The sequence below is a fragment of the Danio aesculapii genome, chromosome 24, assembly GCF_903798145.1.
Source record: "Danio aesculapii chromosome 24, fDanAes4.1, whole genome shotgun sequence".
Lineage (NCBI taxonomy): Eukaryota > Metazoa > Chordata > Actinopteri > Cypriniformes > Danionidae > Danio > Danio aesculapii.
In genome coordinates this window covers 9,721,608-9,749,474 of record NC_079458.1, presented here as the reverse complement: position 1 = coordinate 9,749,474, position 27,867 = coordinate 9,721,608, and the positions used below count along the sequence as shown (strand labels likewise).

Below are 27,867 nucleotides of genomic sequence, written 5' to 3'. Positions count from 1 at the left end.
AATACAATACTATTATATATATTATTTAAACCTTAAATAATTTTTTTCTTGCCTGTTAATTTCACGTTTATGTCTACAAAAATAATGAAGCTGACTAACATGAATTAATATAACAAATTATATATTTAAATTTAAAAGACAAACACTAAGACTAAAACAAACATGTAAAAATAGATACAGATAGCTATTATGTCTTTTACAACAGGAACTTTCATTACAACACAATTTAACACACTTTTATTGATACGGTCATAACATAAATGCAACTGGTGGTCATGCGCTGCCATAAAGACTAACTACAGTAAAGTTATGAGTGTGTGTACCTGGAGTTGAAGTACAGGAAGCCAGTGGAAAACATCCTCCATTGTTGGTGGAGCAGATGTCAGCTTGAGTGCAAGTCTTCCCGTCTCCCTCATAGCCTGAAGACACACACATGGGGTCAAGCAAGCTCATCTTACATTTAATGGCTATTTTAGCTGTATGGTTTCAGTGTGTCTGGTCTTCCTCTGCAATCTAGCAGTCAATTGAGACTTGTAAAGCTGAATGTATTAGCAGGATGAGCAGACAGCACTGTACTCAATGAACCCAGCTAATGCATCTCTCCAGCCTGAGTTTATATGGCCGTCACTCCCTGTGGGATTAAAATGAAACTACAAGCATCTGTCTCTCATTGAAATATATTTCAGAGAGCAAAATAAAACATGATTCAGCAGGATTTTTTATGGAAGGTTGTGCTGAAAAGACCAACAAACATGGGAGTTGCTCTATAAATAGCTAGGTTTCATTCTCCCATGCATCTCTGGAGGGAAATTATGATATAAAAAGTAAAAGTAGGACAAGTCTTGATTTCAAAGATTAACATATTAAATGCACAGATCACCTGAAATGACTTTGATGTAACTTGCTTATAATGCTTTAAGAAGCTTCTAGAAAACATATGAGCTGCCTTTATTGGGATTCTTTGAGCTTGACAGATCCAAATTAATACATTTATTAAGCAAAAATGCATGAAATTCATAATGAACATTAATAAAATTGATAAATGTTTCTTAAGCAGCAATTGGATATATTAAAACTCTTTCTGAAGGATCATGTGACAATGATGACTCAAATTCTGATGCTAAAAATACAGATTTGCCATCAAAAATAAAAAAAACACTCAAAATTAGCAGCTAACAGCATTGATAGCATGTTCTAACATGCTGCTAACACGTTACTAGCTATTTATAGCATTATATCTGATTAGTAATGTGATTTAGCACCGCCACATTGTTTTATAATACATTTGATCATTTCTTACAGCTAGTATTCCTTTTAACATCTTGCAGGATGTTGCTAGCATATTTCAAGCATGTTTACAAAGTTGGTAACATGTTTTATATGGTTGTGTTAATGTGATTTAGCACATTCCTAGCATGTTTTAGGATATTAATAGCATGTTTTACCACATTGCCATCTTCTAATGCCTTTGTAGCATCTTTCAATATGTTGCTAGCATATTTCTAGCATGGTTACAGTACCTACAGTGTACAAATGTTAATCATTATTATGCCAAAATACAGATAGGTTAGTGCATCTTTAATACTGTAGGTTAGCCAGTTGCCAACAGTGTACACTTTAATCATTATGCCAGAATACATGGTTAGGCTACTACATCTTTAATATAATTAAGGTAAGGGTTAACCCGTTGCTAGCACATTTTTCGTAGTTGTTAACATGTTTTAGCTTATTATTAGCACGTTTACCACATTATTCTCTTTTAACACCTTTGTAGCATCCTTAAACATGTTGCTAGAATATTTCTAGCATGCTAACAGTACCTGCAGAGTACAAATGTTAATCATTATGCCAGAATACATGGTTAGGCTACTAAACTTTTACTAAAATAAAGGTAAGGATTAGCCTGTTGCTAGCACATTTTTCATAGTTGGTAACATGTTTTAGCGTAATACAAGCATGTTTTACAACATTGCTAGCTTCTAACACCTTTGTAGCATCTTTCAACATGTTGCTAGCATATTTCTAGCATGCTTGCAGTACCTACAGTATACAAATGTTAATCGTTATGCCAGAATACATGGCTAAGCTACTACACTTACTGTTATAAAGGTAAGATTTAACCTGTTTCTAGCACTTTTTTGCAGTTGCTAACATGTTATAGGATATTATTAGCATGTTTTACCACATTGCTAGCTTACATTGCTAGCTTCTAACTCCTGGAACATCTTTAAACATGTTGCTAGCATATTTCAAGCATGCTTAAGTACCTACAGTGTAAAAATGTTAATCATTATGCCATAATACAGATAGGTTAGTACACCTTTGGTAGGTTAGCCTGTTGGCAATATGTTTTCCTAGTTGCTAACATAACAACAAGGTACACGTTAATCATTATTTACTAAAATAAAGGTAAGGTTTAGCCTGTTGCTAGCACATTTTTCATTGTTGTAGCATGTTTTAGTATATTATTAACATGTTTTACTACATTGCTAGCTTCTAACACCTTTTTAGCCTCCTTAATAATGTTGCTTGCTAATTTCTAGCATGCTTAAGTACCTACAGTCTACAAATGTTAATCATTATGCCAGAATACATGGTTAGGCTACTACACTTTTCTATAATAAAGAAAAGGGTTAGCCTGTTGCTAGCACATTTTTCATAATTGCTAACATGTTTTAGCATAATATTAGGATGTTTTACAACAATGCTAGCTTCTAACAGCTTTGTAGCATCCTTAAACATTTTGCTAGCATATTTTTAGCATGCTTACAGTACCTACAGTGTACAAATGTTAATCATTATGCCAGAACACATGGTTAGGCTAGTACACTTTTACTATACTAAGGATTAGTCTCTTGATAGCACATTGTTCCTAGTTCCTAAAGTGTTTAGCTAGTTGATAATGTGATTTAGCACACTCCTAAAAAGTGCCCCCTTAAAGTGCATGAGAATCAGGACGTGAGCTTCACCTGGAGGACACTGTCCGCAGTGGAAGGAGCCCATAGTGTTGAGACAAGGCACAAAAGGGGAAGTAGAACAGCCTCCGTTGTTTGTGGCACATTCATCGACATCTTGGCAGCTGTAACCGTTACCCTGCCATCCTGGAGGAACCACAAAATTATAAATGTGTCAATAATCTTAAATATAAAAAGATGAACTACTGACAAGATGACAATAATGTAATCTGGCATGTCTCAGCTGGCATGAGAGATCTGACCTGGAGGACAGGCCCCGCAGTAAAAGGAGCCCAGCGTGTTGAAACACTCCACGGGAGGGTTTGTGGAGCAGGGTTTGCTGGGAAGACTGCACTCATCAATATCAGCGGTGCATGCAGACACTCCGGGTGGAGACGTCCAGCCGGCATCACAGATACACTTATACTTGGGCTGAAATGAGGAATTAAAGAGACGCATGACTTTAATTTTTTTTTACATTGAATTTAACAAGAGTCTGACAAGTTCAAAGGATAAATGAATGGTCATGCTTGAGTTAAATATTAAGAGTGCGTTAACAATATTCTGTAAGACTAGAATATACAAGGAATAACTGATGACAGACCACTGAATTATTATATAACAATGCATCATTTAGTAATAATTCACTGGAAAATTCACTTTGCTGGTTTAAACTGGTTCTTTGCTGGTCATCTGCTGGTTTAAGCAGTTTTTTTGCTGGTTTAAACTGGTTGTTTGTTGATTTAATCTGGTTCTTTGCTGGTCATGGGCTAGTTTAAGCAGTTTTTTGCTAGTTTAAACTGCTTCTTTGCTGCTTTAAGCTGCTTTAAGCAGTTTTTTTTTTTGCTGGTTTAATCTAGTTCTTTTCTGGTTTAAGCTGGTGTTTCTGGTTGAAGTATTTTTTTGCTGGTTTAAACTGCATATTTGCTGGTTTAAGCTGGTTCTTTGCTTATCTTGTACTGGTTTAAGCAGTTTTTGCTGGTTTACACTGCTTCTTTGCTGGTTACATGTTAGTTTAAGCAGCTTTTTGCTGGTTTAAACTGCTTCTTTGCTGGTTTAAGCTGGTTCTTTTGCTGTTTACATGCTGGTTTAAGCAGCTTTTTTTGCTGGTTTAAACTGGTTCTCTGCTGGTTTAAGCTGGTTCTTTGCTGATTTTGTACTCGTTTAAGCTGTTTTTGCTGGTTTAAACTGCTTCTTTACTGTTCATGTGCTGGTTTAAGCTGTTTTCTTGCTGGTTTAAACTTGTTCTGCTGGTTAAAGCTGGTTCTTTGCTGGTCATGTGCTGATTTGAAGGAACACTTTACTGTTCCTTCAATTAACTGCCAAAAAGGCTAATTGTACAGCTCCACTAGAGTTATACAGTTGAGTCTTACCATTTCTTAATCTATTCAGCCGATATATGTGTCTGGCGGGAGCACTTTTTGGATTAGATCATTAGCATCTCGCTCAAAAAAAGATTTTTAATATTTTTCTTATTTAAAGCGTGACTCTTCTGTAGTTACATCATGTACTTAGACTGAGGGAAAATGAAAAGTTGTTATTTTCGAGGTTGATATAGCTAAGAACTAGCTCTCATTCTGGTGTAATAATCAAGTAACCTTGCTGGTGTACCATGGCTGCAGCAGGTGCTATGATTATTGAAACACTTTAGTTGAAATTTTTGAGTGAGATGCTAATGGTCTAATCCGATTCAGTGATCTATGCTAAGCTAAGCTAAAAGTGCTCCTGACTGAACTGGAGATCGGCTGAATGAATTGGCTGAATGAATTTAAAATGAATTTTAAAAATTGTAAATTTCAACTGTTAAACTCTAGGGGACTTGTCAAATAAGAGTGTTCCTTCACAAAAAAAGTACATCCTTAGTATGTAGTACAAGTATGTGAATTGAGATGGAGCAACTAAAATCATTGGGCGTAGTGCTATCGATCTGTGATGCGGTTAAAACCTGCCTGGGACTACTTTAGCTGTGTGTTTATCTACCTTAGAATGTTCATCAGCCAATCAGAATCAAGCACTCCACCGCCCTGTAGTATAAATGGTTAATAGATTGCAGGAGGGGGGCAGTAAAATGTTAGTTAATAAAATCACCTCATTGGGATTGACTCGGTCTGAATCAATGCAGAGGCCGTGAACACACAGATCTTGACTTCCACCAGCACAGTCATCATAGCGAGATGTACAGTGTGGACCATACCATTCTGGAGTACAGGTACACCTGACAAACAGCAGGAAAGTATTCATGTAAAGGCTTATATGTCACAAAAAATTCCAGTCAGGAGAAAAATTACGCAGAATTACGTGTAGGATCCAGGAGTGTTGTTACATGTGGCTCCATTCTGACAGCCAAGTGGAGTTCCTGCCAACACCTGACACTCATTCACATCCACAGCACATGTAGGACCCTGCAGAGAGACAGAGAAATTCAGATCAGGTTAAAAATGTTTACACCGAAGCACAAAAATAAAGAGAAAACAGCAGCAGGACAAATTGAATCGATCAAGGGAAAACAGGGGTCTCAAGGCACTGCAGGTGAACAGGGTTAAAAAATACTAAAAGTTTATCATCATTATTTCCCAGCTGTTTGATTACATTAAGACATTTTATTTTTGCATTTTTTTCTAAACATTTTTCTTTCCAAAAAAATCTAAATATTGAAAGAATCAAAATTGATTTCGTTTTTTGACACAATAAAGTCAAATGTTAATTTTACAGAGTTTTGGAAATTGGATTTGGATTTTGGAAATCTCTTTTATCAATATAATATAATTACTTTATTACAAATGATCCTAAATCAGAAAATAATGAAGAAATTTAAATACACAAATGTATAAAGTTAGATAAAAGAAACACTTAAGTGTATATTGGATGTTTTCACGCTAATTCTCAAAAAAAATGTACAAAAAAATTGCTCAAAAATATAAACATTTTTTGAGAAAACAGATAAAATTATGCATTGTAATTGAAATATACAGACACTAATTTATAAAGCGAGATAAAATAAACACTTAAAAGTGTATATTGAATATTTTCTTTTTATAAAAATTCTCAAAAACCATTTTTATACTCTCAAAAAATTCTTTTGAGAAAACAGATTAAAGGAATATGCATTGTAATTGGATTCTACAGACACAAATGTCTGAAGCGAGATAAAAGCAACAGTTAAAACTGTATAATGGATGTTTTGTTTAAATAAATGATCAAAAACATCATTGTTTTCTCTTTAAAAAATATTTTAAGAAAACAGTTTAAAGAATTATGCATTGTAATTGAAATATACAGACACAAAACTCAAGAACTCTGAGATAAAAGAAACTCTTCAAAGTGTATAATGGATATTTTCTTTACATTAGACTGAATAAACATTATAAACCGCTAAAAAGCCCAAAATTAGGTGAATGAATTTTTTTTTCATAGTAAAATCTTCAAATTTAAGCACAAAATAAAGAGAAAAGAGTGTCGCAGCAGGTCTGATTCACACATGAACACATTGACACCCACAGACGTCTGTTTTCATGACTGACCTGCCAATTGTCAGGACAGAGGCAATGAAAAGCATCCAGCAGGTTCAAGCATGTTCCTGTGTTCTGGCACGGGTTACTGCTGCACGTCTTTCGCTGGACGGTCTAGGGAGAGCAAGCAGAACATCATTAAAGGTCAATTCAGTCATAAAGGTGTTCATATGATCATATGAGTGCGATTACTGTGATACCTGTTCAATGCTCTGGACTTTTGACTCCAGTGTGGTGACTCTGGTGTCAAGCAGATGGAGCTGGTTTTTGATATCCTCAGACGGGCCGCTGTTCTTGATGGTGTCGATGTCCTCTTTGTTCTTTTTGATCTAAAACGCAGTTTAAAATGATTGAGCTTTAAGCAGATTGGATTGATAATTTGTAAGAACTTGGTCTACTGTTTCAATAATTTGAAACCAAATTACTAGAACGCATGAAAAAAGACGAAAATTTTGAAAAAAGTAACAAAAAAAAAATCAGTATAATACAGGACATGCTTGTTCTAAATAAAATATTTTATAAAATAAAATAAAATATTTGAAATAATTTCAAATAAAAATAATTTCAAATAATTTCATATTGAAATTGAATTGTAATTTAAATAATTAAAATTGAATTAAAATTAAATTGAAAATAAAAAAGTGATAAATAAACAAAAAAACACAATACAAAATGAAATAAATAAAAAAATAAATAAAAAAATAAATAAATGTGGGAAAAATGAGCAAAAAAGGACAACACACCTGCTGCTGAAGACAAAATTATTAGCCCTGTAAAACTCAATATAAATTTAATTAAACTTAGTAATAATTTTTCAAATATTTACCAATTCCTGTTTCATGGAGAGAACACTTTAACACATATTCAAATATAATAGTAGGGCTGGGCGATATGGCATAAATCCAATCATGATAATTCTTTTCCATATTATACAATAACAATATATATTCTGATATAAGATGTTATTGCTTCCAGATTTAAAAGAATAACCCAACAATGACTAAAGCCACAAAAATTAGAGGGTCCATTAAATAGCAGACCATATTTTCAGCCAATACATTTTGTGTGACCGAAAATTCGATACATATCTAATATCAACACACTTTTAGATTGCCATTGTTGCACATTTCTGCTGTCGATCTATATAGATCAATATAGAGTAAAAAAGGCCAGAGTTTATCATTGTTATTTACATAATTTTATCGCGATTCAGTGTAATATCGTTTATCGGCCCAACATAATAGTTTTGATAATCAATTTCTAATAGCTTATTTTTTTTTTGTCTTTGCCATAATAACAGTACATCATATTTTACTAGTTATTAAGAAAAATACTAGTATTGAGCTTCAAAGACGATTTAAACACTTAACTAGTTTAACTACAGTAGGCAAGTTTGATTAATTAAGCAATCGTTAATTGGACAACAGTGGTTTGTTCCAACACAATCTCACGGCAATTCGTAACTTTTTGATTTAGTGGGTAATTCGTATGAATTTGTACGATCTAATTCGTACAATTTGGTACGATTTGCTCATCCCCCAATGACGGTTGGGTTTAGGGGTGGGGTTAGGTGCCACGCCTCCTTTTTAAAATCGTACAATTTCGTACAACTGAACTCGTACGAATTAGCCACTAAACTGACTAAACGTAAAATACTTACGTTTTCTCGTGAGATCAGGCTGTTTATTCTGTAGCCACTCTGAAAAAAGGTTGCTTCACTGCAAAATTAGTGGTGTCATTTCAACTCTAACAGAGTTAAAGTCAACTCTGAATGAGTGAAAATATTGTCCCAATAATTTAACACTCTTAAGAGAGTTACTTGTCCAACCCTATAAATTATTTATATTAGCACTGTATCAAGTAAAAAAAAAACTACTCTGGTGTACACTTCTGGGAGTTGATCGTTCCTTAACTTCAGTGTGAAGAGTACAAATTCAACACTTTAACAGAGAGAATTTCACTTTAATTTTAAACTCTAGTGTACCAACACTGTAAAAACATCTGTTAATAACAGTTTCCGTATTTTGTGATTCAGAGGTGTTGTCTGTTTATTCACAGTTGTGAATTGCATTATGGGATGCTGATCTCTGTTCGACTTTAATGTTGAAAGTTCAACTGTACACACAGCAAATTCATCAGTGTTAAATTCTCAGTGTTAAAGAATTTCAGAGTAAAGTGTTGGCATTATTGAGTTATATTTTAATAAATTAACAATAAGAGTTCAAAACTGATTTGATCCAGTGTAAAATCAAACATGAGTTACAGCTAACCAACACTTGATGGTGTTATTTCCAACATCCGGGAATTCATTTGACCAAAAATTTAAATGCAAAATCAAAGTCATGCTATTTTTAAAATCTTTTAAAGCCTTTAAACGTGTTCATTTGTAAAAAGTGTACATTTTCTAATGCTGGCTGTCAAGTGTTAACATATTTTGTTGCTAAATATGATTAATAGCATAAATGTAGTTATGTTATATTTCTATTATTCTTGGAGAAGTTATTTTAAATATCAGTATTGTAATTTTTGCTAGGTAGACTAGAGTTTAAAAAACAGAGTTAAATCCTCTCTTTTAAAGTGTTGAATTTTCACTCTTTACTCTAGAGTCCGGGAACAATCAACTCCTAGTAGTGTAGATCAGAATTATTTTTTAACTTGATACAGTGTAAATATATCTCATGTATAGTGTTGTACAAGTAACTCTCTTAAGAGTTATTTTAGCTCTGAAAACATTAGGACAGTATGTAAAATACAGTTTAAATAACACTGCTATTTTTGCAGTGCAGTTTAACAGTGACTTTTATTGACATTTTAGCAGTTTAAAATAATAGAATGTAGAAGAAATAAAACATGGAGAAATAAGTCTGGAAAAAACCCAAAATTTACTGGCAGTTTATTACAAGGTTTTTGTAACACCAACCCAGACAATGTGTCACTTTAAACTATTAAAAATGTTAATAAAAGTTTGTTGGAAGAAAGATCAAGATCCCAAAATGCAATTCAAAACAATAAATAAACTGGGAAAAAATGAAATAAAAACATGAATCACAAAATATGAAAAACTGCTAATTTAGGGATAGTTTTTACAGCGTAGTAAACAATACAATACACCTGATTGATGATAAAAATAATATATGGTAATAATATTGTTTTTAAAATTAAATGCTGCTTTTATTGCAACCAAAAAAAAAACAAAAAAAAACCCATATATATATATATATATATATATATATATATATATATATATATATATATATATATATATATATATATATATATATATATATATATATATATATATCGGCGGCCATATCTTTATCGGCAGATAAATGCTATTTTTAATGTTATTATCGGTCCGATATCAAAATTAAGCTGATATCTTTAAGCCGATAGATTACATAATTGTACAGAACTGCCTGCCTTGCGCATGCGTGGGTCAAATTGTTCAGACTTGTCCAGTGCACTATAACGAAGGTTACCTCACATTGTTTATTCCTTCAAAAACTATAAGGTTTCTGAAAAAAAAAACACACATTCTTTATGATTTTTTATGATTTAAAAGTGTTTTGATAAATGGGGATTCATTAATAATATGATTAATAATTTTGGCTTAACAAATTAAAAAATATCAGAAAAAAAATAAATCCAACAAATAATGGGCTATATGCACACAGACTTTTACTTTTCAGAACTGTCTTTCCATTACGTAATTGTCAAGTTTAAGATAGGATTTCTTTAAAAAATCAGCGATCTTGACTGCCTGTTAGATATACGATATGAAGTGGGTCTCAGATCAGACAAGAAGCACTGCATTAAACTCCATTTCCCCCTGTCATGTCTTTAAAATATGACAGTTTATTTTACCCCAGTATTTTCAATGAAGTTTCTGCGCTAGCCTGTTGCTACTGATGATGCTAGTGGTTAAAATGGTCTTTCATCTCGTTTTCCACTTGAACATCTAAATGAATGTTTGTCTGTTTAACTGAGTGTTAAACTACGGAGTGTAGTTTAATGACCTTGTGAAATTGAAAATGGTCACACTAAGCTCTTAGAGGAAGTTTATCGTTAGATTTAAAACTCTAGCTGTGCATAGAGCCTATAGAATCATAAAAAGTAATACACAAATCTAATCTAAAACCAAATACATACAAAACAAACAATTAAACAAAAGCTGAATGTGCTCGACCTACAGAAATACTTGCTTAAACATCTCTCAGTTTGTTTTTCTAACATGATTAATATTTCTAATAGAACTGACCTGGTTTATCTGCAGGATGAGGTCTTCTGCGCCCACTTTCAGACTTCCTGATCCTGAGGTAGTGAAGCGAATGTCTTTGTTGTAACCAGCAGAGAAGGTGAGGTGACCGTTTTCAGAAATCATACGAGGCCTGCGAATCAATCATCAGCACGTCCTCATTTAATTTATAACCCACTGTACAATTATTGCTTAAAACAACCATTACTGCTCAATAACATCAGCCATTGCAGGTTAAAAACTTCACATTGAAGCACAAAGTAAAGGAACAAGAGAGTTATAATAAGAAACAAAACAACATGTTTGATGTTCCACACAAGACAATGCATAATTATTCCAGAATAATGAAGGCAAGACAGTTTTACTAAAACATAACTAACCTTGGTTCCCCAGTTGAGTGATTGCATTAAGAATTACAAACTTTTTTTGCCCTACAAGATTTCTACAATGCTGTTTAAATATGCAAATAAGGTGTTATTTTTTTATTAAATGTGGTAATTTTCAAAATAAACACTGGTTTAACATTAGACTTAAAAATTTAAAGGGGTTCTGGGAATCATTCATTCATTCATTTTCTTTTCGGCTTAGTCCCTTTATTAATCAGGGGTTGCCACAGCCGAACTTATCCAGCATATGTTTTACACAGCAGATGCCCTTCCAGCCACAACCCAGTACTGGGAAACATGCATACACACTCATTCACACACATACACTAAGTTTAGTTTAACTTTAGCCAATTTAGTTCATTCAATTCACCTATAGTGCATGTCTTTGAACTGTGGGCTAGAGATCTGTGCGGGACTGAATTTTTAATCCCGTTCTAGCCACAGTACCGCCAGGTTTTATTCAGCACACGACCGCTCCCGCCGTATATTCAGCCTTTGTTTAACTGCTGCCCGGCCCACGCCGTTTTTTACCCGACCGTTCCTGCTAAATTTAGATCTGGTTTTCAAAATCTCACGTTAAAATTGGGCACTACCAAAAGAGGGAGATAACAGATAAAAGTGTAGGTTGTGTAAGGATTGTGGGCTAAATGTTTTTTTTTTTTTTTTGCCCCTTTGTGATTTTTCACAAAGGTTTGTGGATACTCCAAAGTCAGATTTACTAACATATCCACTCAATATATTTGCCAACTACCGATTGTGTTTCATTTATCATATCAGCATTATTTCTATAAACATAGCAGGTACAGTACATATTGGGCCAAGGAAGACTGTATAGCGATTAAATAGGCCTCCCAAAAAAACTAAGCTGCATGTTACAGAGTCCAGTCAGCCTATTACAAGCGACACACAGCACCACGGCGGATGACCGCGCTCTCTCTCATTCACATTTCACATTTAGGTGCTTTATTGGCATGACAAAGAACTGTACATTCGTATTGACAAAGCAGTGCAGCGTTACTGTGTACAAACAAGAGTGCAAAAAGAGCAGTGGTGCAAAGCAGTAGTGTTTTCTCTCATTCTCTCTCTCTCTCTCTCTCTCTCACACACACACACACACACACACACACACACACACACACACACACACACACACACACACACACACACACACACACACACACACACAGCACTTTTACGAATGCGAGCGCTCTCTCTCTGGAATGCGCACTCTTTGTCTTGGGAGCACTATATTGTTAGAGCGCCCGCTACAGTGTTTTATTTGGAAATTTATTCCAGTGCTGCAAGAAAACTGGCTGGGTCCCGTGGCTCCCGCGGTACAGACCTCTACTGTGGGGGAAACAAGAGCACCTGGAGCAAACCCATACGAACACGGGGAGAACATGCAAACTCCACACAGAAATGCCAGCTGACCTAGCTGGGACGCGAACCAGCAAACTTCTTGCTATGAAGCAACAGTGCTAACCACTGAGCCACCGTGTCGCCTGCAGTGGGAATCTCTTTTTGAAGTTATAAAATACAGTGAACAACCTAAATATTTATATATATATATATATATATATATATATATATATATATATATATATATATATATATATATGTGGTCATGTTTTTGTTTAATAAAACGCTTGATATATACCAGCAAATTATGCAAATACCTCTATAAAAAACATTATGAATAAAAATATATACATGCTAAAGTGGAGATTTATGGCTCAGTGCAAGAAAAAAAACACTTATTTTGAGAAAACAACCATAATAAAAAAAAAATAAAATTAAAAAAACACAATTGACATTTACAGATACAAAATTGATAAAGAGCAACATTTAATAGGGCATTTTAGATGTTTTCTTTTGAATTAGACAAAAAACAACAGCGAAAAGCTTTAATGAGCCCAAAATACCATGACTGGCAGGTATATGAAAAAAACTGTTCGATCTTAACAAAGAAAAAAAAAAAGTAAGAGCCGAAAAAACACATTTGAATAATGCAGTCAAAAGATTAATCACATCCAAATAAAAGCTTGCCTTTGGCCAATTCTGGTACAAAAATGCTTAATAATGTTTAATGTCTCTGACAACGAAACAAATAAATTAAAAAGAAATACATTTAAACTATACAATGCATCTTAAATCTCTACACTAGTTCATCTTAATTAATAAATCCAGGAAACTCTTGAAAAGGAGATTACAAATCTCCAGAGGTTTAAATAAATGCACTGTGAAACCCAACAGTCAGCTTTTTATCAAATGAAATGAGTATAGTCAACTCAAACCTCATTACTTCAACTTAAATGGAGTAAGTTCACAGTACTCATATAGATTAGTATTTAACTCAAATGGTTTGTAGCAATCGGTTTCCTCAAACGGTTTGAGTTACCTTAACTTATTGGGTTTTACAGTACTCAGTTGGTTTGAGTTTTCTTCATTTATTGGGTTTTTCTGTGCACAAATTGCTTCATGTAAGATGGATTAAGTTGACAGTACTCATTAGGATTAGTTTTTGAACTTAAATGGTTTGTTGCAATCGGTTTCCTCAAATGGTTTGAGTTACCTTAACCTTTGAGGTTTTAAAATGTGTTTAAATAAATGAAAAAAGTAATCAATAAAAACATACTGCCCATTGTAAATGTAACATTTATAACTGTTATTAACACAGATTTCATTATTTGCCGTATAAATAATAATGCTTAGAAAAATGCAGCTATGAGCAGAAATACATTTGACATATAATACGGTACATAATAGAAGCATTACCGTGTGACAATATTTTTGCAGTTGTCCACTTACTTTTGCTCATTAGAATTTTTATTTTACAAAACAATAATAATGCAATGAGAACACATCTCGAAAAACAGCAATAGCTGATGAATAATGACTTACTGCTCGCTGCTGATTGCTCTTTTTTGCCGGCTGTGGTTTTGTCCGCCCCGATCACCCTGAAGTCCACAGAAGAAGAGCAGAAAGATGAAGATCCAGGAGAAGCTCAGAGTTTGAGCCATGATCACAGATCTCGTCCCTGAACGCTCATCAGTCACTGTCCTGCAGCTTCACACTGAGACCTGCCTAAAAACTCAACCGGCCACAGGTGCACTTTGGCCTGAAGACTCCTCACAATTTCCTAAAAATCACTCATAAAGCAGCAGGTAAGGAGGGCATTTAACTCAGTTGCATGTAAAAAACGGGACTTTATTGGTGGAGAGTCAGGAGGCGTCACATGAATTTTGGAGATCAGTAACCAAAGTTAAAGCTTACGGTTCATTTTCCTTTATGAACAGCTGTGAAGGAAATCACTTCCAGCATTGAGGCTGATATAATAGGCCATTTAATGCATTTTAATGTGTATGTAATCTATATAATGGGAGCACAACGTCCTATCAATCTTCATTAGTTTTTATTATTATCCCATTATTAGCCCACCCTTAATAAAATGTAAAACTCAAAACCAAAACAAAAATGCTTTGAATATATGCTTTAAATAAAGTTTGAACATGCATAAAACAGGAATGAACATGCAAACAGTCATTTTGTCAACATTGTCAAGATTTTATGAACTAAAGAGTTTCAGCTTTCATTTAAGATGTTTTAAGACCTTTTATTTTATGAAGTGGTAAAATAATAATAATAATAATAATAATTATTATTATTATTATTACTTTTATATTTTTTTAATTGGAATTATAATTTAGTTATATTTTTATATTTTATAATATTAATACAATATATTTATTTTACTCTATTTAATTATGTTATTAATAATATTTAGAAGTATAATACATTATACATTATGTAATATTATTTAAACATTTTAAAATTTAATGCATTATTTTATGAAATTGTAAAATAATAATAATAATAATTATTATTATTATTTTGTATTTATTTTATTTAATTATTATTAGTATTATTATTTTTATTATTATTATTATTATTGTTTATTTTACTCTATTAAATTATTATTATTGTCTTACTTTTATATTATTACTATTATTATTATACATTTATTTCATTCAATAATTTTTTATTTTACTCTAATTATTATAATTGTATTGTTTTCATATTATTATTATCTTATTTAATTATTACTGTTATTTTATTGTATTTAACTATTATTATTTATGTTGATATTATTATTATTATTATTATTTTATCATTTAAAAATGAGGCGTTCTTTAAATTACGTATTTTTTATACCTGCAAAAATCCTGTTAACAAATGAAAAACAACAACAAGCATCGACCACGCCTTCTGTAAAAATATCAAAACATTATTTATTCATATAAATATACACATTTACACAAAATAAAAACAACATACAACAATGCTATCTATAAGATGTGTCTATTTTGCGACCATTAGACGTATAAGATGTGAAACCACATGGACGTTCAGGCTGTTCCCCAACACACGGTACTGCTGTTTAAAGGAAATGTGCTTTGGAAATGCTGAAAAACACAAAAAAAAAATCATAAAAATAATAATTAATTGAAAGAGAAAAACATGAGTAAGAGCCACTGAGTGATGTTTCACCCTAAATGTTCAGTAGTTCCTTAAAAAAAAAGACTATTAAAGACTATCTAAAATATTAACAGCATTGTCTATGTATGGTAAAAAGCCTAGGATTATGAACTGATCATAGTAATTATACACTGCCTGACAAAAGTCTTGCTGTCAATCTCAGTTTTAAGAGCAACAAATAATAACTTGACTTCTAGTTGATCATTTTGAAAAGTGACAGAAGGTAGACATCTGTTGAACTGCATCCCAGTCATCACAAATACTGCAGAAGACCTATTGGAACCCGCATGGAGCCACGATTCTCATAGAAATCAGTCAAGTTTGGTGAAGGAAAAATCATGGTTTGGGGGTACATTCAGTATGGGTGTGTGCGAGAGATCTGCAGAACGGATGGAAACATCAACAGTCTGAGGTATTAAGACATCTGTGCTGCCCATTACATTACAAACCACAGGAGAGGACAAATTCTTCAGCAGGATAGCGCTCCTTACTTCAGCCTCCACATCAAAGTTCCTGAAAGCAAAGAAGGTCAAGGTGCTCCAGGATTGGCCAGCCCAGTCACCAGACATGAACATTATTGAACCTGTCTGGGGTAAGATGAAGGAGGAGGCCTTGAAGATAAATCCAAAGAATTTTGATGAACTCTGGGAGTCCTGCAAGAACGCTTTCTTTGCCATTCCAGATGACTTTATTAATAAGTGATTTGAGTCATTGCAGAGATGTGTGGATGCAGTCCTCCAAGCTCATGGAAGTCATACACAATATTATTTCTCTCCACTGCAGCATGACTTTATATTTATATACTGTACATTATTTCTGTTAAGTGACAAGACTTTTGTCTAAGCAAAGTCAGACCTTACTGTCCTAATTAAATAATTAAAAATCAAGGCATGATCATATTTTATTTTGGTAAAATAAGCGTAATCTAGAGGACTTTGCCTTTCATATAAGCCACTTCTGATACCAAATGATCAACTAGAAGTTATTATTTGTTGTTCCAAAAACTTAGATAGGTGACAAGACTTTTGTCAGGTAGTGTATGCAACTGTCTGAAATTACTCTTGAAACGGCTCATCATATTTAGATAAGTCAATAATATGCAGTTATCCATTAACCAATTCACACTTCAGTGGAATGACAAAGTGGACTTTAAAGCTAATGAATCTGAAATGACATCTATGCACACATATCAGCACTTATAAAAACTTTTAAAGAGTCTTTTCTTTCCTATTACATGCTGTGGTTGTGAAAGTGTAAAAATCTTACTGAAATGATCCGGGAAGCCCATGAGTCTGCTGATTTCTCTAGGAGTGAAGTATCTGAGCTTGAGTTGGAGGAGCTGCTTGAGTTTGTCTTCTTCTGAAAGCTGATCCAGACTCTTAAACACCATCTCCAGATCCACATCCATACAGGACTGCAAGACGGAGCCCGTGCCCTCTACATAATGACCATACCTGTGTGTGCACGCACACACGCACGCACACACACACACACACACACACACACACACACACACACACACACACAAACACAAACACACAAACACACACACAAACACACACACACACACACGCGCGCGCGCACACACACACACACACAAACACACACACGCGCACACACACGCACACAAAAAAAACATCTGTTAGGGTCAACCAGGACTCAATGTGCATTAATATATGGCTGCAACAACAAATAGATTAAAATCGATTACTTACTAAAAGTGTTGGCAACAAATTTCAAAATCGACTCGTGGTGTCGCGCGACGCAGAGAGGTTTGATTATTAAAAAAAACTTTAGTTGCGTGCGGAGCGAACACACTCTGCCTCTGTCGTGCACTGATACCAGCAGAGTTCTGCACACAGGACGGAGCAAAAAAAAAATGAGCGGAGGTAACGTTAGGGGAAAGATACATAGCGAAGGCAGAGAAATATGTGCCACCCTTGTCATCCATGGTGTGGGAGTATTTCACACTTGTCTTTTCGTTTCTTTTTATTTTTTAATCCGATACATCGATTAAAAAAAAAAAAACGCTGATTAATTGATTAGTAAAATAATCACTAGTCGCAGCCCTACTTTCATATTACATTTATTTATTTATTTCATTTATTTAGACAGAGACATTATACAACATGACATGCTGTGGCAGAGATATCGCTTAAGGGGGCTAATAATATTGAGCTTAAAACATCACTTGGAAAATATTTGAAAAAATAAAATAAAAAATTCACAGGCAGGCTAATAATTTTGACTTTAACTGTATGCGTGTGTGTGTGTCTAAAAGTTACACACCCTTTGGTAAAGCAGACTGATCTCCTGCTGCTGGGCTGAACTATATCCATCACCAGAGCGTATCTGAGCAGGGTTTTGGAAGGCAGCAGATACGGCTCCATGTCCTCTTCCTCCTGCAAGAAGTCCAGCAACCTCCTGACTGATTCCCGGCTGTCCTGCTTCCTCTTCCTTTCCAAATCTTCTTCCGTCTCCAGCTTAAACATGATCGTCTTTTCTCTCTCGGATGCAGATGATGTGGGATGATTGTGTGGACTGTCTGTAGATTCAGACATGGGGAAGCCCTCAATAATCTGAAAATAGACGAAAAGCTTTAGTATTCCGTAGCTAACGGCAATGTAGTGTCTTAGCGTATTTATAAAAGACAAGTACCTCCGTTGAAACTGGGAAAGAGAAGGTTTCTGGTGCTCTCTTTGCTATCAGGAAGTATCTGAGCCTAGAATTAGGTATCCCAAGCTGTGTGTGTGACAAAACAAGATTTTTTTGCAGTTTTTAAGGAGATGTGGAGAGCTGTAGTTTAATGAATATGTCAGATGAAGAGACCTTACAGATGTTGGCGAGATCAGAAACTCCTGAAAGCTGTAGTCGCACTCTCTCAGGGTCTGAACCAAAGCATCCCTGTTTATTAAAAGACCAGATACAGTCAGATATGATTGGCTGGTGCTAAATAAATACATTTGGACAGTAAAGCAATCATAGCTAGCTTTAAAACACCCCATTATGCTAATTTATAAGTTTCTTGTATTGTTTTGGACTCTCCTGCAAGAGGTTTACACCTACCCAAACTAAAAAACAACAACAACAAAATAAATATAATATGCATAAAAAAGTTTCATTCAAGGCTCCAGTCTCTCTAAACCCCTGCTTTCCAAATCTGCTTGATTTTGATTGCCCAGGGGGATCTACTCTACTCTGATTGGTCAAAAGTATCTGCTCTGCTCTGATTAGTCAGATGGATCCACTCTTTTTTTAATTGGTCAGGTGGATCTACTCAGCTCTTATTGGTCAGAAAAAGTTAATTTACTCTGATTGGTCAAATCGTTCTGCTCTCGTTTGACTGATCAGATGGATCTGGTCTGTTTTGATTGGTCAGATGAATCTACTCGGCTCCAATTGTTCAGATAGTTACTCTACTCTGATTGGTCATATGGCAATCTTTGATTGCCAGATTTGTCAAGTGGATCTGCTCTGTTTTGATTATTCACATGGATCTACTCAGCTCTGATTGGTCATGTCAGTGCTCTACTCTGATTGGCCAGATGGCTCAACTCTGCTCTGATTAGTCAAATGGATTAGTTTACACCGATTGGTCAAATGCCTCTACTCTGTTTCAATTGATCCAAGAGATCTAGTCAGCACTGATTGGTCAAATGCATCTGCTCTGTTTCAATTGATCCAAGAGATCTAGTCAGCACTGATTGGTCAAATGGCGTTACTCAACTCAGATTAGTCAAACAGATCTGCTCTGTTTGATTGGTCACATGGATGTAATCTGCTCTGATTGGTCAGATAGATCTGCTCTGTTTTGATTGTCAGAAGGATTTATTCTGCTCTGATTGGTCGGATAGATCTGTCCAGTTTTGACTGGTCAAATAAATCTATTCTGCTTTAATTCATAAAATGGATTTCCTCTGCTCCAGTCTGTTGTGCTCCAGTCAAAACTCAAGGCTTGCTAAGGTTGTGGATTAAAGCTTAAACAAAATTGTAAATAATGTTACGGTTTTTTTTTATGAATAATTTTATTTCACAGAATATGTCATCAAGAGCCATGGGTATACACTATATTTTGCCTGTAGGTTTTTCTTGACTCTTAAAGTGCAGCTTTTAAGCATTTTATGAATCATCAAGGACCACAATTTTAGCTAAAAGTCTTGCATAATGTTCCACTGAAGAAAAAAGTCCCCTACATTTCAGATGATCTGAAGGTAAACAAACGAACAGCAATGTAAGGTCAATGTGCAACGTTTTTCAATATTCAAATACTTTCATTCCCCTAAATTAACGTGGACAAACTATGAGATTCCTATTAACACAATCCATGGTGACAGAAACACAGAGGAATGACCCGATTGGCTCACAGCCACATAACCATGGTGATCTGAAAGCTCCTGGTTACCTTGCAGCTGAGCTCTCAAAGCCCTTCACATTCTCCAGCAGAATGAAGCGTGGCCGCTTGCTGAGCCTGCAGGAGCGAGAGAGGTACATTCTTTCACAAACACATTCTGGGACAGAAAAGCACCCTGGCTGGCAGAGATTGACTTGGAAAAGGGCAAACGGAGAGGGAGGAGAGGAAGCAATTCTTTGTCAAACATGAATTAATAATGTCAGATGAGCAAAAAAAATGCTGTGGCAGGAAATGTATTTTTTAATAGAAAGCAGTGCTAAAGAGTCATGATCATCATGTGTTGATGTTACTCATTGTGATGTAGCAAACGACTACAAAAATTGATTACACGTTAGTATTCATGTAATTAACCTTCCTTTGACAGATGGTACTGTATAATTATTGCTATAATTGAAAATTGTTATTGGTTATTCTACCAAATTAGGGCTGCACAACATTGAAAAAAAATTACATAGCAATATTTTTCCCCTGCCATATATATTGCGATATTTAGAAATTCATGATTGCTCATCAGGAGTTCTGAACTGCTCGAAAATGAAATTATCAATAGTTCTATAATAATTTAGGTAATTTTGTAAGCATTTTCACAGAATATAAAAAATAAGCATGTAAGTATAATAAAAACACACACTTTTTATAGTTTCTTTTTGGTTCTTTCATAAAAAATACCTTAACTGTCAATTTAGGCAAATCAAGGATCAAATTTGTTATGATATTAATAAAAATGTTGCTTTTACCCTTATAAAGGCAAGCTCATTTGGTAAATGAAAAGAGGACCCTTCATTATCACATTAACACGAGTGACAAAACAAGTTCAATTTTATTCAACAATTATAAACTTATTTTTTGAAAACAATATATCTTGTCACAAAATGTGAAAAATATATGTAAATGTGTGTATATATATATATATATATATATATATATATATATATATATATATATATATATATAATATATATAATTTTCAAGTGGTCTCTTAATCTATTTCTATAGCTCTGTAAACTTTAAAACCTATAAACGTTAAAGGTTAAAGACACCATTGAGTACTTTTTTTGAGGTTTTTACATATTTAACTGTGTGTGTGTTGAGCATCATTTAAGACAACGGTAGCACCTGTCAGCTTTAACTGTGGAGAAAACTGGATAATTTTAAGGTTTTGTCCGCTAATTTCATTTTCCTGGTTTAAAATCATTTTTTGGGTGGGATCAAAGTCAGTGACGTAGCACGAATCTGCTAGTGGAGTGATGATGTGTCGGTTTCTCATTATTATTCATAGCGGAGTTTTCTTATCATATGAGAACACCCTATTTCTTAATTGTTCATGAGAGCATGCAAAAGCACGGAGGCAAGGCAGACCAGCCAATGACTGAGTGAGACCGCGTCCACGTATGGCAAGCAGTATTTAGCTGTTCATGAAGGGTTGTAACGTTAAGTGTTTGTTTCCATGATCCACAGGGTTTGTTGCATGTTTTTCCCTGTGATGCTGTCAGGGCCGATACAGCAAAGCTGTTGGTTTACAGCAAGCATTTTTGCAGGGAGAACTGTTCGAGAAGAGTAGACTTGAACTGAAAGAGGGGGGTTTCATGACCCCTTAATGTCAGTAGAATGCAAGGGTGAATTCCAGTATGCATTTGCTGGAATTGTTGATGTTTTCCTCTATGAGAAGGTTTGAATCAGAAGACACTGTGTTGACAGTCTCCTTACACTTTGCAACAGACCACAATGTTCAAATAACTCAAATCTGAAAACTAGTGCCAAAAAAAACAATGTTACAGGGATGTTAAATGAGCATTGATTGAACAGTCTGACCTTGGCAGAAGATCCAGGATATACAGGAAGCTCTTTGTTCTGGGGTCAGCAACATCTCCCTGCAAACCAATCCTATCGAGAAACACACACTAGCTTTAGTCAACCAGCTAAGCATTTTTTTTTCTAAATTCATATATAACATCAATTCGATTTCACATTGCAAAAGGCTTGACAGAATTTAATGTACAGCAGGGAAAATAAGTATTGAACTCATCATGTTTTTTTCCTGGAAATAATATTTCTATAGGAGCTATTGACATGGAGTTGAACCTGATTTCGGTAAAAACCCACATAAAAACAAACATAAAAATAAAACAAAAACAAAAAAAAACTATCTAAAAAATGAGTTATGTGAACTGTAATAACAGAATACTTTAAATAAATGGCTTTTTGGCTTTGACTGCTTAAAGACGCCTCTCATATTCAGTTTTTCACAGACTTCAACAGAGTGTAGAAATCTTGATGGTTCTGTGGGTCTCGTCTATCAAATCTGATCTTTATTTTGTATTTTCTATTGGATTCAAGTCAGGTGATTGGCTGGGCCATTCTACAGCTTGATTTTCTTTCTCTGAAAGCATTGATAGTTTCCTTGACTGTGTTTTGCTGAAATGTCCACCCTGATTTCATCTTGATCATTCTGGTAATGTAGATGTTGGACTGATGCAGCTAATATTCATTTACACTGAGGAAAGGGAGAGGGTTGCTAAAGAACTACTGAGAGATTTCAGCTGCTGTCTGAACTTTTACTGCCTTTCTACACCTCCCTTTCTTCATGTGTTCAATACTTTTTCCGTGCATAATTATTTTTTAACTAATTAGATTTGTTTTCTTTGCATATATGGATTTCTTTGGTTGTTACCAACATCCGGGGAATATTTCAAGTCAACAACACCTTCAGAAATATGTTTTTTGAGACAACGGTGACGTGTTCAATACTTATTACCCCCACTGTAAGCTTGCTAAATAAAAGTGTTTTCTATTGAAAAACAAAACTGAATTGAAAAGAAAGGGCACTGCAGTTACTCAAGATTTATTCTGCATGTTTCACAAAATGAAAAAAATATATTTAATTAAGAAGTTTGAAAAACATTGTGATCACCTGGTGAAAGGTTGACATGGTGGGCTCATCAAAATCATGTCAAAATTTAGCCTGTCAAAATCCTGCAACGTCATTCCCTGATACACAAACACAAAAAGAGCTGTCACTAAACTACTTAATGTTAAATTATTTAACAAAACACCAAAAACATGATCAAAACTGCTCATTCTTGTTTACTGCAAGACATAAACGGATCTTAAAATAACTATTTGCATATTGCAATAAACATAGCATACATTAAATATACATAAGCTATGATTTTATTCTTGCATAAGTCGTATTATTTTGTATTATTGAAAATACTATTAGATGCTGAGATGGAAATAAAAATCAATAAGTCTTGATCTGAAAGCATTCTGAGTGCATTCATTTTTGAAATATGTACTATAACATAACAATTTACTCTACAATACCATATAAACATACAGTGCTCAATATAATTAAGTACATCCCATTTTGAAAATGAATATTTTTATCAATTTCTCAGTGAATATAGGTCATATAATCTGGTGCATTTGAACAAAATAGATTTATTAAACAGATATATTTATTCAAACAATATTTTAGTCACCGAACATCTTTAGAAATAGAAAGATAATACAATTACATTTATACGAAATAATGGGGAAAAAATTTCAAACTACAAAATGTTATACATTTCTCTTGAATTTTTGCTTATTTAAAATTTGTAATTTATTATTTTCCCTAACATCAATTTGGGTGTACCCATTTTGGACCATCATCATGAGTTATTTTGTTAGATTAGCTCCAGATTTGGCTTCAGTGCTGACTAATCTAATGTAGATGCACAAATATACTATTGTACAGCTTCCTAAGGAAAATATTAATCTAAATGAGAGATTTATGAGGGGTGTACTCCTATATGTTGAGCACTGTATTTCTGTACGTCATCTTCAAAACCATTTACACTCATCTAAATCTTAACCCACCAATTCAAACACAGTTTAAGCATTTATAATGAATGTCGGCCAGTGGCAGGTACATCATTACCATGCTGACAAAGCACAGGACCTTTAGCCACCACAAAAACCACTCGGTTACACTTTTACCTCTGACTGCTTTAAAAAAAACAATCAGTCATGGGACTTTGTGAAGAAATGCCATTTAAAGGATGTTACAAAAGAGAACACAATAAACCAATTAAATAAGACTTTTTGTTGTTTACACAAGCTCTTACATTTGCATAAAGGTCAATAATTACTCACATAAATCTATGCAAAAGTGCAAGTGGATATAATCATACCTGTCAATATACCATTTGCAGATTAGCATATTATATATCTGGTGATACATTATTCCTCAAAACTGAGTCTCTATTAGGATCCCAAGTTTTTCCATTGTTTCTAGTAGTGAATACACTTAACACCTGCAATTCCTGCAAAATTAACTACGATGATATTTATTTACTCATTAATTTTCCTTCGGCTTAGTCCCTTATTTATCAGAGGTCACCACAGCAGAACCACCAACTATTCCGGAATATGCTTTACACATGTTATACACTTACACACTCTCGCATTCAGACACGCACTCATACACTACGACCAATTCAGTTCATCCAATTCACCTATAGCGCATGTCTTTGGACTGTGGGGGAAACCGGAGCACCCGGAGGAAACCCACGCCAACACAGGGAGAACATGCAAACTCCACACAGAAATACCAACTGACCCAGCCGGAACTCGAAGCAGTGACCTTCTTGCTGTGAGGCGACAGTCCTATCCACTGAGCCACCGTGCCGCCTATGAGGATATTATTTCAATATTTTTTTTACAAAGGGATATGTCTGTCTATCCATATCCATATTTATCATTTAAAACTTACATCTTTTAACACTTTAACTTAAAACTTTTAAAGGAGACTCTTAGGTTTCTTCTGACTATAAGCAAAATTTCTGGAGGTTTTTTAATAGGTTCATAAAAAGAGATTCCCAAAATCCTCTCTGTAAATACATTTAACTAATATTTGAGCAAAATGAAACTGCATTTTTTAAATATCTGATTTTATCCAAATGTTATATTTTGTGTTTACAAATTTGTGTATACAGTTGCAACCAGAATTATTAGCCCCCTTGTTTATTTTTTTCCCCAATTTCTGTTTAACGGAGAGATTTTTTTCAACACATTTCTAAACATAATAGTTTTAATAACTCATTTCTAATAACTGATTTATTTTATTTTGCCATGATGACAGAAAATAATATTCATTCATTCATTCATTTTCTTTTCAGCTTAGTCCCTTTATAAATCAGGGGTCGCCATAGCGGAATTAACCGCCAACTTTTCCTTTTTACGCTGCGGATGCCCTTCCAGCTGCAACCTATCACTGGGAAAAGTAATTAATATTTGACTAAATATTTTTCAAGACACTTCTATTCAGCTTAAAGTGACATTTAAAGGCTTAACTAGCGTAATTAGGTTAACTAGGCAGGTTAGGGTAATTAGGCAAGATGTTTTATAAAGATGGTTTGTTCTGTAGACTGTATCAAAAAAATATATAGCTTAAAGGGGCTAATAATTTTGACCTTAAAATGGTGTTTAAAAAAAATTAAAAACTGCTTTTATTCTAGCCGAAATAAAACAAATAAGACTTTCTCCAGAAGAAAAAATATTATCAAAAGTGAAAATGTCCTTGCTCTGTTGAACATCATTTGGGAAATATTTAAAAAAGAAAAAAACAAAATCAAAGGGGGGCGAATAAATCTGCCTTCAACTGTATTTAATGAAGTGATTCACCACACATATAACATTTTAGAAAACATTTAATACATATATGTTTGCCATTTTAATGTAAACAATCAATGTGATGTATAGTGAAAACTTTATTAACAGAAATAAAAGACTGAAGTCTTTTAATATATATAGATATATAATCAGATGAAAATGAAACGACTGACCTCTATGGTTTTTGGCAAGAGTTGTGTAGTGGGAAAGTTGTGTTTGTAGATTTGATTGGCTGTTGTGTTGACATCCACAGCAGCTACAACTTCCGCTGGAACTGAGCTCTCTGAAAGAAATACAAGTGTAAAGCATGAATAATAATTGACATTTAGATATACAGATCGATAACGTGACAAAACAAACACGTAAATGCCTATTTTGATTAATGGACAGACAAAGACTATGAAAAGCCACAAATATCAAAACAGATGTGTGAAAAGTCATTTAATTTCTGAAAAAAACACTTTGCAAAATAACCGTTCAGTGCGGGAACAGTGACACCTGTGGGGATTATGAAACTCAAATATGCTATGTGTCAAATTATTAACTTTACAGAGACAGAGCCTGTGTCGCTTGATAGTCATGTTTGTCAATAATCGCTACAGGTTTGAATCAAATGTCGTACCCTTTAAAGCATAATGCATTCCTCCTATCCCGCTGTATAGTTCAAGTACTCTCAGTCGCTCCATGTTCTCCATATTTCACTTCTAGATGAGGTTCGTGATGTTTTGACAGCAGCTGTTTAAGCATGGCACATGAGAGTCCCCGAAAACATGACCGACTAAAAACAAAAACCCAAGGAAAACGTTCCGCTTCATTTACTTTTCTCGTTTGACATTTGTTTTAAATAATAATAATAATAATAATAATAATAATAATAATAATAATAATAATAATAATAATAATAATAATAATAATAATAATAATAAGTTTGCATTCAACTTGTTTAAAGTAGATAATGATACCTTCAAAATGACACGTTACTCAAAATCGACTTTGAGGTATGCCACTTTGACTTTTCTAATAATTTGTTAATAAGTTGTTCATTTTTTTGTAGCCTATTTAACTTTTACATGGTCAATTTTATGTTTTTTTTAAATATATAATTGAAGAAATAATATTAATTTTTTCTTCTTTATTTTGACCCGATATAACTAACAAATTTTTTTGGGGTGGAAAAAAAATTATGTAATTAAATTTTAATAAATTATTAAATGAAATTTAAATAATACTACACTTTTTACATGAATAAAATATGAATTTAGAAGATGCCATTGCATTTATATAAATATTTATACAATTATTTATTACAAATCTTATCTGTATTTGTTACCTCAATAAGCTATTTAACAAGTAAAACATGTTGTGGTGGGTATCAGTCAATGTTTTTTTCAGCAATATTATATATAAAATTCTGACTTGAATAAAAATCGTAAATTAATAAATCGCCAAACAATTTATTAATATATATATATATATATATATATATATATATATATATATATATATATATATATATATATATATATATATATATATATATATATATATTAAAAACAATACTATGTATTGCAAATCTAATATGCATTTATTACCATAATTTTGCATAGTTTAGTTGTTATCAGTTAATGTTTTTAGGTATTAAATAGTACTAATATTAAATACAAAAATAAACAGAAATAAATATTTTGACTTAAATAATATCTTCATTCAGAAGTTACCATAGAAAATTATAAAACTATTAATCACTATTGTATTTTGCATTTGTTACATTAAACTATTTCATTTTATGTGTGTTTTGATAGATGAATGATGTTATCTGTTGTTTTTGTTAAACCCATACGAACTGTACTACTTAATTTTGGCCAAGAGGCTCTTGTAAAAGAGACTTTTAATCTCAATGTGCTTTTTCCTGGTAAAATAGAGGCTATATTAATAATACTAAAATAATATTACATATATATATATATATATATATATATATATATATATATATATATATATATATATATATATATATATATATATATATATATATATATATATATATATATATATATATATATATATATATTAATGAATCAATAAGTCCTAAATAATTGTTAGATTTTTATTTTTTATAATAATATTTTTAAAAATGTAAATTGGTTAAAAAGAATCACTA

General features: G+C 33.3%; 2 protein-coding genes across 2 annotated transcripts in view; both read right to left on the bottom strand.

The window, feature by feature from the left end:
* cubn (cubilin (intrinsic factor-cobalamin receptor)) overlaps positions 1–14,260 on the bottom strand; it is a 96,258-nt gene extending 81,998 nt beyond the window's left edge. The window contains 9 exon segments of the mRNA XM_056450472.1: positions 324–419; positions 2,970–3,101; positions 3,218–3,386; positions 5,043–5,169; positions 5,253–5,356; positions 6,476–6,577; positions 6,664–6,792; positions 10,722–10,851; positions 14,006–14,260. Coding sequence (XP_056306447.1) covers positions 324–419; positions 2,970–3,101; positions 3,218–3,386; positions 5,043–5,169; positions 5,253–5,356; positions 6,476–6,577; positions 6,664–6,792; positions 10,722–10,851; positions 14,006–14,124 — 1,108 coding nt within the window. The 5' untranslated portion in view covers positions 14,125–14,260.
* A 1,116-nt stretch (positions 14,261–15,376) lies between these two features.
* trdmt1 (tRNA aspartic acid methyltransferase 1) lies at positions 15,377–26,459 on the bottom strand. Its single transcript, XM_056450603.1, has 10 exons — positions 26,329–26,459; positions 25,880–25,989; positions 22,963–23,039; positions 21,864–21,935; positions 20,043–20,108; positions 18,475–18,544; positions 18,299–18,382; positions 17,930–18,219; positions 16,907–17,094; positions 15,377–15,567 (listed from the first exon to the last, which is right to left on the bottom strand). Exons 1-10 carry the CDS (start codon positions 26,399–26,401, stop codon positions 15,464–15,466), a joined length of 1,134 nt encoding a protein of 377 aa, XP_056306578.1. The 5' UTR covers positions 26,402–26,459; the 3' UTR covers positions 15,377–15,463.
* Between the last annotated feature and the right edge of the window lie 1,408 nt (positions 26,460–27,867).

Excerpts from the sequence above, each read along its gene's own strand:
- trdmt1 (XM_056450603.1), bottom strand. The coding sequence starts at position 26,401 with ATGGAGAACATGGAGCGACTGAGAGTACTTGAACTATACAGCGGGATA. Across the intron at positions 21,936-22,962 it reads CCATGTCAACCTTTCACCAG|GATTGGTTTGCAGGGAGATG; the intron begins GTGATCACAATG and ends GTTTCTCGATAG. Across the intron at positions 17,095-17,929 it reads TCAGTCTGCTTTACCAAAGG|GTATGGTCATTATGTAGAGG; the intron begins GTGTGTAACTTT and ends GTGCACACACAG.